We start from the raw sequence: 12,021 nt of genomic DNA, 5'->3' as shown, positions 1-12,021 counted from the left end.
AGAGCATCGTCTGGATACGTCAAGGTTGCGGGTTCGATCCCCAGTCGGGGCGCATACCAGAATCAACCAATGGCCCTGGCCAGTGTGGCTCCGTTGGTTGGGCGCCGTTTGGGCACCTAGAGGTCACCAGTTCTATTCCCGGTCAGGCACCTGCCCGGTTTCTGGCTTGATCCCCAGGAGGGGGCGTGTAGGAGGCAGCCAATGGATGTTTCTGTCTCATCATGGATGTTTCTCTCTCCCCCCCTCTCCTTTCCTCTCTGAAATCAATAAAAAAAAAAAATTCTTTAAAATAAAGAAAACAGCCCCTAGTGCACTTTTAACCCCTTTGCCTGACTTAAATCTTCTTCCAAGTACTCGTCACTCCTTGCCATTGACGTGGGGGTTTTGTTTGTTTGGTTTTATTTTTTTAAATATTTTTTTATTGATTTTTTACGGAGAGGAAGGGAGAGGGATAGAGAGTTAGAAACATCGATCAGCTGCCTCCTGCACACCCCACACTGGGGATGTGCCTGCAACCAAGGTACATGCCCTTGATTGGAATCGAACCTGGGACCCTTCAGTCCGCAGGCCGACGCTCTATCCACTGAGCCAAACCGGTTGTTTTTAAAATGTATATTCTTATTGATCCCAGAGAGGAAGAGAGAGGGAGAGATAGAAACATCAATGATGAGAAAGAATCATTGATCGGCTGCCTCCTGCACACCCCGCACTGGGGACCAAGCCTGCAACCCAGGCATGTGCCCTTGACCGGAATCGAACCTGGGACCCTTCGGTCCGCAGGGCGACGCTCTATCCACTGAGCCACACCGGCCAGGGCCGTTGATGTGGTTTTTAACTGCCCGTCATCTTCCTCTGTTGCTTTCCGTTTCCTGTGGATTCTGTACCAAATGGCCACTGACTGAGTGATTTAAAACAACACAAACTTATTCTCGTACAGCGCTGGGGGTCAGAAGTCCAAAGTGGTTCTTATAGGGTTAAAATCAATGTGTGCGCAGGGCTAGTTCCTGCCGGAGACTCCAAGGGAAAACCTGTCTCCTCACCTTTTCCAGCTTCTAGAAGCCGCCTGCGTTCCTTGGCTCGTGGCCCCGTCCTTCGTCTCCGAAGCCAGCAGCGGCGCACCCTCAAATCTCTTCCATTCTGACCTTCTGTGTCCATCGCCATCATCATTTCTCCCTCTCGAACGTTGACCCTTTCACTAATAAGGACTCCTGAGATTACACTGGGCCATCTCCTCACATCAAGATGCCTAACGGGGCCTGGCCAGTGCGGCTCACTGGCTGAGCATCATCCATGCACCAAAAGGTCACTGGTTTCTGGCCTGACCCCTAATAAGGGGCACGCAGGGGGCACCTGATCGGTGCGTCTCTCTCTCTGAAATCAATAAAAACATATTTAAAAAAATTTTTTTAAATAAATATGTAATAAAATAGAAAGATCTTTAATTTGATCGCATATCCCTTTTGCCAAGTAATGCCACATGTTCACAGGTTCCAGGATTGTTAGAAAGACGTCTTGGGGGAGCGGGGGGGTCACTCATTTGTCCACCACTGTTTTCCCAGCGCCTGGCACTGAATAGGCACCGTTCTGTAGGAGTTGGTGAATATATGAATGAATGAATGAATGAATGAATGAATGAATGAATGAATGAACGAATGAATCACAAGGAGGTTGGATGTTTGGTGGAGCAGGTTTTGGGGGACTTAGGGCCAAAGAGGAAGTGCCAGCCCCAGGAGGAAGTGGGGCGGCTCCCCTGGCCCAGGGCAGGAGGACGAGAGGAGAGGCCGGGATGAGCAGGACCCAGAGGAGAGGCCGGGATGAGCAGGACCGGCAGGGCCGGTGGGAGGGGAGGCGGGAGGCGGATGATGCAGCAGTGATTGGATGTCCTGTTCTCCCACCTGAGGTGGCCTTCCGCCCACCTACTCACCGCCCTCGCCCTCAGGGCTGGGCCCAGGCCGCCCTGGAGCCACTGGAGGGAAGGAAGAGAGTGTGTGTGTGTGTGTGAGGTGTGGGGGGGGGGTCGCGGGAATGCCCAACTGGCACAGCTGGTTTGGCAGGTCCTGGCATCTTGGCAGAGAAAAGTGCTGGGGATAAGTGAGGATGTTGCTGGGAGCGCCCAGGAGGACCGGAAGGCGGGGGGAGGGGCAGCTGCTTTGTTCACTGGTCCATCCCTGTGGACCCCAGACTCTCATGTCCAACACCCCCACTCACCCCAGAACCTCACTTGGCCAGTCCATCCCAGCCTCACTAACCAGGAACCTGACTCCCATTCCCAAGCTTTGTCCTCAGACCGGGGGGTTCCAGGCCCCCAGCCCCTCCTCCCTCAGACCCAGGGGTCCAGGCCCCCAGCCCCTCCTCCCTCAGACCCAGGGGTCCAGGCCCCCAGCCCCTCCTCCCTCAGACCCAGGGTTCCAGGCCCCCAGCCCCTCCTCCTTCAGACCCAGGGGTCCAGGCCCCCAGCCCCTCCTCCTTCAGACCCAGGGGTCCAGGCCCCCAGCCCCTCCTCCCTCAGACCCAGGAGTCCAGGCCCCCAGCCCCTCCTCCCTCAGACCCAGGAGTCCAGACCCCCAGCCCCTCCTCCCTCAGACCCAGGGGTCCAGACCCCCAGCCCCTCCTCCCTCAGACCCAGGGGTCCAGGCCCCCAGCCCCTCCTCCCTCAGACCCAGGAGTCCAGGCCCCCAGCCCTCCTCCCTCAGACCCAGGAGTCCAGGCCCCCAGCCCCTCCTCCCTCAGACCCAGGGGTCCAGGCCCCCAGCCCCTCCTCCCTCAGACCCAGGAGTCCAGGCTACCAAGGCTTAGGGTTCCTCACACTTTGTCACCATCAGGTTTTACCTCCCAAAACCCCTGTCTGGGTACCTGTTCCCCTCTTCTTTTGTGACCAGGTTCTCAGATCACCCCGCCCCCAGCATTCCTCCTCAGTCTCTGTCCATCTCCGAGCCCAGGGTCGGGGTCCCCAGCCATGCATGCCCCCAGAGGAGACCAGGTGTGGCGGCCCCCACCAGGCCTGCCGCCCAGCCCCAGCCCAGCCGGAGCAGGTGGGCGGGGCGGCCTGTGAGTGTGTGGGTGGGGCCGGGCTGTAGTCTCAGTATCGGCCCTGGGGCAGGCTCCTCGATGGGGATGGAGTAATCTGGGTGGAGAGCAGAGGAGGTTTCTACAATCTTCGCACCCCAAGATGGACCCGCTGATTAGAGGCGGGGGGGCGGGGGGGACAGTCATGCCGGCTCGCCGGTGTCAGAGGCCCTCCTCCCGCCCCACCCAGCAGGTCTTCCTCTCAAAGGGGCCTTGGAGACACTGGCACCCCCACCCATGACCCAGACACCCACGACCCACCCTCTTCCCAGGTCCAGATGTCACAGTGTCCCAGTTTCATCTCTGTCTGGGTCATGGGAGTCCAGGCCCCTGGCCCCTCCTTCCTCAGACCCAGGAGTCCAGGCTCCCAGCCCCTCCTCCCTCAGACCCAGGAGTCCAGGCCCCCAGCCCCTCCTCCCTCAGACCCAGGGGTCCAGGCCCCCAGCCCCTCCTCCCTCAGACCCAGGGGTCCAGGCCCCCAGCCCCTCCTCCCTCAGACCCAGGGGTCCAGGCCCCCAGCCCTTCCTCCCTCCAGACCCAGGGGTCCAGGCCCCCAGCCCCTCCTCCCTCAGACCCAGGAGTCCAGGCCCCCAGCCCCTCTTCCCTCAGACCCAGGGGTCCGACCCCCAGCCCCTCCTCCCTCAGACCCAGGGGTCCAGGCCCCCAGCCCCTCTTCCCTCAGACCCAGGAGTCCAGGCCCCCAGCCCCTCCTCCCTCAGACCCAGGGGTCCGACCCCCAGCCCCTCCTCCCTCAGACCCAGGGGTACAGGCTCCCAGCCCCTCCTCCCTCAGACTCAGGGGTCCAGGCTCCCAGCCCCTCCTCCCTCAGACCCAGGGGTCCGACCCCCAGCCCCTCCTCCCTCAGACCCAGGGGTACAGGCTCCCAGCCCCTCCTCCCTCAGACCCAGGGGTCCGACCCCCAGCCCCTCCTCCCTCAGACTCAGGGGTCCGACCCCCAGCCCCAGCCCTGTCCCCTCACCGGCATTCAGATTCCTTGTCTGGCTCCAGGCTCTGGAAGCCCTGCCCCCAGACTCTGCCCTCTTGGGAAGCTGCCTCCAAGCAGCCAGAGCTCCCTCCTCAGCTCTCCCAGAATCCCTGGCAATGACTAGCTTTGAATGGAAAGGTCAGGCTCTGAAGGTGACAATGGCCTCAATTCTGTGGAAATATGACCTCATGACCCAGTGATCTCCCTTTGCCCAGGTCTGAACTCCAAGAGCAAAATAGCACATCCTGGGGCCCAGAGACAGGCCCAGGGACTGATGGGGCCGGGCAGGGGGCTGTGCTCCGGGCCCCCCACCTCCGCTCTCTGCCCACAGCTGCTGGAGACTGCTTCTTCCTGCTCCCCTTTCCCACCCATGGAGGTTTGAGGCCGAAGGGGACCCGCTGGTGGTCGGTGGTGCCTACAGGTGGTGGGTGACCCGTGCATCTTCCCAGAGCTCACTGGGGCAGAGGGCGTGTCCTCGGATCGGCCCAGCCCAGCGCTGTCTGCCACTGCTCCCTGCTGCCCTCCCTCCCCAGGGTCAGGTGTGAGCTCCCACCCCAGGGCCCAGGAAGGGCTCTCCCCCCACCCCACACCCCGTCTCCACATGGCCCTCTTTGGCCTGGAGGAGAAACTTCCCAGCTGTCTTTTCAGCCTCTAGGCCTTTGCCTGCACCAGGCCCTCCACTGATGCCTCCTCCACGCGGGCCCTCCCCTGGCGAGGGTCCCTCCTGGGCATCCTTACCTGGATCTCCCAGAGAGGCTGGCCATCTGCAGGCGGAACACCAAGCGGACTGAAGCTACCCAGGCCAGCAGTCTATTCACCGGGGACTTAGCCGCCTGTGTCATCCTCAGCCTCCTAGTAGCCACGTTTTTTTAAAAAAATAAAAAATGTTTCATTTATTTTTTACTCACCTGTTTGGTGAGACTCATTTTAGGAATATGTTTTATTTGATCCGATATATCCCAAATACCCACATTTCAGTGTGTGATCAGATAAAAATCACTCGTGGGACACCTTACATGCGGTGTCTCCATGCCGATGCTCGGTCTCCAAGAGTTAAATTGAAACGTGGCCTCACCAAAGGAGAGTACTCTACGCTGTTCCTGGTTTTACAGTTAAATTTTTTTTTAATTTTTTTAAATATATATTTTTATTGATTTCAGGGAGGAAGGGAGAGGAAGAGAGAGATAGAAACATCAATGATGAGAGAGAATCATTGATCGGCTGCCTCCCGCACGCCCCACACTGGGGATCGGGCCCACAACCCGGGCATGTGCCCCCGACTGGAATCGAACCCGGGACCCCTCAGTTCACAGGCAGATGCTCTATCCACTGAGCCAAACCAGCTAGGGCTTTACAGTTAAATTTGAATGAAAGTAAAATAAGATGGGAAACGTCCACTTCTTGGGTCACGTGTGCCCCACTCCCAGTGGCCAACAGCCTCAGGTGGCCGGGTGGCTCCTGTGTTGGACGGCACGGCTCTAGCCGTGTTTACTTCCCTGTCTCATTTGGGGAGGCAATGCCAGGTCCTGACCCAGAGGAGGCCTCCTCAGATATTAGTCAGAGAGATAGATGATGGATGGATGGAAAGATGATGGATGGATGGATGGATGGAAGGAAGGAAGAATGGATGGATGAATGGATGATGGATGGATAGATGGATGGAAGAATGGAAAGATGGATGGATGGCTAAAAGAAAGGATGGCTGGCTGGCTGGCTGGATGGATGGATGAATAAATGGAAGGATGAAAGGAAGGAATGAAGGAAGATGAAGGGATAGAAGGAAGGATGGATGGATGGATAAATGGAAGGAAGGATGGATGGATGGATGGATGGATAAATGGAAGGATGGAAGGAAGGAAGGGAGGAAGGATGATGAATGGAAAGAAGGATGGATGGATGGGTGGATAGAAGGAAGGATAGATGGATGGATGATGAATGGATAGATGGATGGATAAATGGAAGTATGAATGGATAGAAGGATGATGAGTGGATGGATGGATGGATGAATAATGGATGGATGGATGGATGATGGATGGATGGATGGATGATGGGTGGATGAATGATGGATGGATGGATGATGGATGGATTGAAGGATTGATGTGCAATCGCTGCTCCTCCCAGCGCCCCCATTCAGCTGGCACTGGGTTTCCCACTTTCCTCTTCCCATCCCACTCCAAGTCTGTTCCCTGTCCTCCGGATGCCCAACCCCCCTCCCCCCACCCACTTCTGTGGGGTCAGTCTCCATTACTGTCCCTCCCCTCCTGTCACTGAGGAAGATGCTATTCTGGCGTCTTCTTTTTCTCCTTGCCACCTCCTTCGGAGCCTGGGCCTCTCACCCTCCACAGTCAGGCATCGCACCCCCCATCTCCATCCCACTCCCTGAGACCTAACTGGCTCCTCCACGGACCGCCAGCCACTCGTTCCCCATCAGCCCGTGATGACTCCTTTCTTCTACCAACAGCATTTATTGAACATCGACGGCGTTCCGGGCACTCGTCCAGGCACTGCCCTCCGGATCGGACAGGGGACGAGCCCTGTCTTCACGGGCTGGCCGTCTGCTGAGGACACAGGCAGGCAGGCAGGCAGCAAGACCGAGAAGGAACCCCTTTAGGACGCCCATGTGAGGAAGCTGCGGAGGAAAGGCGAACAGGAGGGGGATGGAGGCAGTGGCAGGAGAGCTCGGAGGGGGCGTGACGGGCCTGCTTGGTGAAGGGCCGCGGTGAAGCTCCCGGGCAGCTGGGGAACAGCATGTCAGACAGGGAACAGCAGGTGCGAAGGCCGGAGGTGGGAACATTCCCTGGGTCTCCAGGTCCCCTCCTTCAGCAGGTCCCGTCCTCCTGAGACAGTCTCCAGGCCCGCCTTCTCCCTTCAGCATCTCCTGCACCCCCATCGGGTCTCCCCGGGTCTCTCTGTCGCCCAGGACTGACCCTGCCTTTCCCTTCCCGTCTCCCTTGGGGACCTGGGAGTTCTGCTCCCCTCAGACTCTCCCTCCCCCTGGAACTCGAAGCTTATGGCTGGCACAGTGCCCCCTCGGGTCCCCGCAGCTGTGGGGGGCCTGGTGACAGGTCAGCGGAGGTCCCATGGGGAGCACAGGGCAGGGTGTCACCTCCCCAGAGCCAGGAACGAAGGGTCTTTGAAGGTGGAACAGGGGCGAGGTGGCCCAGGCCTGGGCCGGGGAGGGTCTTCACTCGGCCTGCCTCCAGGGAGGCCCAGAGCCCCCGGCACGCAGGCGCAGCTGGCCCTCTTGGTCCCCGGGCCCTGCGAGGGAGCCCTTGTCACAGGGGAGAACAGCAAGGTGGAGACTGAAAGTAACTGAGACAGGATTCAAACTCAGTCATGGTGGGGTGTGGGAGGGAGGGTGCAGGACGGGGGTGGGGAAGAGGCTCCCCACACCACACCACCCAGACGGGCCTTTCAGCAGACGAACTGAGTGGACAGGACACCCCAAGACGACTGTCTTCTGCCCACCCTCAGACTGAGGGCGGGCAGTGCTGTGTGACCTTGGGCAAGTCACCCTGCCTCTCTGAGCCCCCTTCTGCAGCTGTTACACCAGTCTGACACACCCCAGCGAGCTCACCTTGCAAACTAACTGGTCAGCAAGTGGAATTTTTAATAGGGGTATTTTTGTTTGTTTTCATTCATTCAACCAAAATCCCTCTGGCCCATACTAGGAAAACGAGGAGAAATTGTTAGAAAGATTCAACCAAAATGTTAATTCACGATGGTTACTTCTGTGGGTAAATCTTTCCAGGTTTAGCTGCTCAGACATTAAAACAACGAGGCTCACGCACTCCTTGTCTCCTACAGAAAGAAGTGGCTTTTGGTGAGGAGATTGGTCTTGGTGACCCACTCCAGGCCTCGGAGAGACCCAGCGGCGGGGGAAGCCGGGTTTGGGGCTGGGAGAGCAGAGGGGCCACTGCTTTACTGAGCCCACCACCTGAGAAGTGTTTCATCCGGTCCTTACAGCAGCCCAGTGACATAAGTACCGCTCACAGTTGGGGAAACTGAGGCACAGGAGGTGAGGGGATGGGTTCCAGGTGCCACAGCTGGGAGGTGCTGGAGCTGGGAGTCCAACCAGCCACTGCGACCTTCACGCTCCCACACGAGTCACGCCTGGCAGCTGTCGGTGCATCTCTGTGTCTCTGTGTCTCTCTCGGTCTCCGACCCTCTTGTCTCTCTGTGTCTCTGTCTCTCTGTGTCTCTGTCTCTCTGTGTCTCTCTGGGTCTCTGTCTCTCCTTTGTTCTCTGTGTCTCTCTCGGTCTCCGACCCTCTTGTCTCTCTGTGTCTCTGTCTCTCTGTGTCTCTGTCTCTCTGTGTCTCTCTGGGTCTCTGTCTCTCCTTTGTTCTCTGTGTCTCTCTCGGTCTCCGACCCTCTTGTCTCTCTGTGTCTCTGTGTCTCCCTGTGTCTCTGTCTCTCCTTTGTTCTCTGTGTCTCTCGCGCTCTCTGACCCTCTGTGAGTTTCTGCCTCTGTGTGCCTCAGTCTCTGCCTGGGTCTCTCCGTCTCTCGGCCCCTCAGCATCTCTCTCCACCTGTGCTGCGGCTCTCTCTGGCTCCCAGTCTGTTTCAGAGCGTCAGCAGCTCCTGTCTGGCGGTGCCCAGCCGTGTCCCAGCGCTTAGAAAAGTGTTTCACAGACAGGAGGCGCCCAGGCAATATTTCTTGAGTGAATGAAGGAACGAAGGAATGAGAGAATGAATGAATGAATGAATGAATGAATGAATGAATGAGTGAATGAATGAAGTCTCTGAGACGGGATTAGCTCCTTTGTCAGAGGAGCAGACACAGGCTGCAGGGGGCGCACACGAGCCCAGAGCAGCAGCCCGGAGCCCCAGTGCGGGGCGACGCGGAACCCCTGGACTCTGCCCCCCGCGCTCCCAGATGCCCAGGGCCGGCCGTCACCCCTCCTCCCCCCTCTCGGCGAAGGGAGGCTCCCTCCCGGCCGCTCCCCTCGGTTGGAGGCGTGGGTAGCAGCTGGGAGAACCGGCTGAGAGCTGCCCCTCCCCTGGGGCGCGGAGGTAGGCACCTGGCGGGTTCCCCCGGTGGCAGACGCCACCCGCCGCACACACCGGTCCCGCGCCGCGCCGTCTGCTCCCTGCACGTCCTCCCCTCCCCACCCTCGCCCGCCTGCCATGGACGGGCCCGCCGAGCCCCGGACCCCGGGCCTGTGGGGCACCTACGAGAACAACATCTCCGAAATGAGGTGAGACCCACCCCACCCCCACCCCCACCCCCAGGAGGTGGCCTGAGGGAAGAGCCAGGGGCCTCGGGCAAAGCTGGTCCGGCCTCCTGCAGCCTCACATCCGGAACTCGGCTGGACGGCCGGCTGCCTCGGCCACTCGGGGTGCTGGTGCTGCCCAGAGGGAGTGGGGGACCGGGGCTGCCCGAGTCACGGCCGGGATGCCGGGGCGCGCGTTCCTCGTGGGGCCAAGGGGCCCTCGCCGTTCGTCTCCCTGGAGTAGGATCCGGTGCGCGGTGAGCGGAGGGTTTGGGCCCAGTAGTTGCTCAAGAAACAGAACCTGCTTGTACCCTGTCTTCCCTGGACGCCCCCAGAAAGCCCTCAAATCGGGGTGCCCTTCCTCGCAGCCGCTCAGAATGTACCCCAAGCTCCGTCTGGGGTGATGGGAGAGCAGAGGTGGGTGGGGTCCAGAATGTAGCAGACTCCCGGAGCCCAGGCTGTGTCCCAGGGGGGGCAGCCCCTCACACCTCATCAGAGAGGTCAGGACACAGCGCTCCCCACCTCTTGAGCGTGACTCCTTCGTTTCTGGGGAGGGGCAGACACTTTTGGAGCCCCGGCGTTCCAGGCAGGGAAAGTGAGTGTGATCACCCAGCCGGAAGCAAGTTTGAGCCCAGTCTGTCTGCCCCCAGAGTCTGTGGTTTCTTCTCTCCTCAACAGCCTGGGGGACACCCCCTCCCCGTGGCTCCATTTCTCAGCTGAGCAAGCGGAAGCTCAGAGAGGGCAGGTAGCCTGCCCAAGGTCACACAGCAAGCTGCTTAGATGGTCTCCAACCCCAGGCAAGGGTCTCCCCCCTCAGGGTGTACTGCATCGGGCCCTCCGCCCCCCCCCCCCCCCACAAGCTGGGCACAGAGAGGCCTCCCTGGTGCCCCAGATTCCATAGATGGGAGCAGCTGGCTTCTAATTGCTGTGTGACCCATACAAGCCTCACGGTGTCTCTGGGCCTCCCGAGCTGGGGGAGCCACCGGGCTGGTCCCAGCTCTGCTTCTCCGGGCCCTGCGGGTTCTGCAGTTTCTCCTCCGGAGATAAGCAGCGTCCCACCTGGGCTCCCGCCTCCGGGCAGGTTTCAGCCTCACTTTCCTCATCTGAGAAATGGGGGTAAATAACCTTCACCTGTAAGACACTTCTGGACCTGAATGCCTGCGCCCCCTGGGTGCTGCTCCTAGGGCTTCCAACTTTCCTTTCCACGAGCTTCTGGAATGCCCTGGACCCGGGAGGGATGCCTCTCACGAGGGCCCTTAACACCCCTTCTGGGGCCTCATCCCAGACCCCCTCAGCACACACATCCCCACTGCACTCAGCGGCTTCCCAGGGGCTCCTCCTCCGGAGTGGCCATCTCAGGGCTGGGCCCAGCGGTCAGCAGGGTAACCCCCACGCACTGTCCTTGTCCCGTCCTCCCTCTCCCTCCCACAGCCTGGCCCTGCCCAACCCCACTCCCCTCTAACCCGACTCTCTCCATTCCCATGGCCCCAGCTCCGGCCTCCTCTTAGCCCCCGGAGCCTCGCCCTGGCCTCCCGCCTCCAGTCCTTCCTAGAGCTGCCCCTCCCCTGCTCCCGGTCCCGAAGCGACTCCAAGCCCTGGCACTCTGGCCTCCCAGCTTGGTCACCTCCCTTGACTTCGAATTTCCTGGCCACACCTCCCCGTTCCCTGCCCCAGTGCCTTTGCATGTTCTGTTCCCTCTGCAGGGATCCCCCCCACCCAAGAAGTCTCTTCTAATCTCCACATCTCCCCCTGCCAGCCCCAAGCCCCTTCCATGGCGCCCCAGCGCCCAGGGTGATGGTTTCCAAAACATTTTTAAGACCCGGAGACCTACGGTCAAGAGGAATCTTACTCCCAAACAGAACCACATCCATCGCAGAGATCGAGACAGAGCTGCCCTCGTTTAAAAGCGGGAGCGGGCCTAGGCCCCCACCACCGGCTTCTCCTGTGGCTTCGCCTCTCTGCTCCCACAGGCCTTACCCCCCTCGCTAACTGGGCCCCATCTAGCTGCTCCCCCCTTCCCCCCGCCCCGCCCGGCCTGGGTCACCCACTTTGGGCCTTTGCCCCTGAAGTTTCCATTGCCTGAGAGGACCTCGCCCCTTCCCGTGCAAGTTTCTCCTCGCACTTTAAGACTCGGCCGCCAGCCCTGACCGGTGTGGCTCAGTGGATAGAGCGTCGGCCTGCGGGCTGAAGGGTCCCAGGTTCGATTCCGGTCAAGGGCATGTACCTTGGCTGCGGGCACATACCCGGTGGGGAGTGTGCAGGAGGCAGCTAGCTGATGGATGTTTCTCTCTCATCGATGTTTCTAACTCTCTATTCTTCTCCCTTCCTTTCTGTAAAAAAAAATCAATACAATATATTAAAAAAAAATAAGACTCGGCCACCACAGGCAGGTCCTGGTTTCCACCCGTCCCGCGGCACCAGAGAGGGCCGGCGTGGGGACCTCCACGGTCCTGGGCTCGGGTGGCGGCTGTGACAGCTCCGAGAATGACGTCAGGGAATGAATGGGGGTGCTGGGCACCCTCTGAGCCGGAGCTCGCTGGGTGGCGAGTCCGGATGAGAAGATGGTGAGGGAGAGCAGGGCACACAGCAGGGAGACCAAGGGGTGAAGCAGCTCCTGGGAGGAAGTGAGAGGCTGTGGGTCCGAGCGGACCCCCGCCCCCCCTCCCCCCGCAGCAGCATGAGTGACTCCATGTCAAGTCTAAGAAGCCATCCTCAGACACTGTCTGCAGCCTGATCCCACGTCTACGTCCCCATC

The 12,021-nt window shown here is 59.8% G+C and overlaps 1 protein-coding gene across 1 annotated transcript in view; it reads left to right on the top strand.

The window, feature by feature from the left end:
* Positions 1–9,180: 9,180 nt before the first annotated feature.
* The window catches only part of SULT2B1 (sulfotransferase family 2B member 1), a gene marked incomplete at its 5' end in the record, with an annotated part of 41,036 nt that continues 38,195 nt past the window's right edge, over positions 9,181–12,021 (top strand). Inside the window, 2 exons of the mRNA XM_080644133.1 lie at positions 9,181–9,251; positions 9,511–9,523. Of these exons, the coding sequence (XP_080500259.1) occupies positions 9,181–9,251; positions 9,511–9,523 (84 nt within the window). The remainder of the gene's footprint in view (positions 9,252–9,510; positions 9,524–12,021) is intronic.

The sequence above is a fragment of the Plecotus auritus genome (assembly GCF_963455305.1).
Source record: "Plecotus auritus genome assembly, chromosome: 10".
In the NCBI taxonomy this organism is placed as follows: domain Eukaryota; kingdom Metazoa; phylum Chordata; class Mammalia; order Chiroptera; family Vespertilionidae; genus Plecotus; species Plecotus auritus.
Note: the sequence above shows the minus strand (reverse complement) of the source record. Positions and strands in the feature narration are given on the sequence as shown.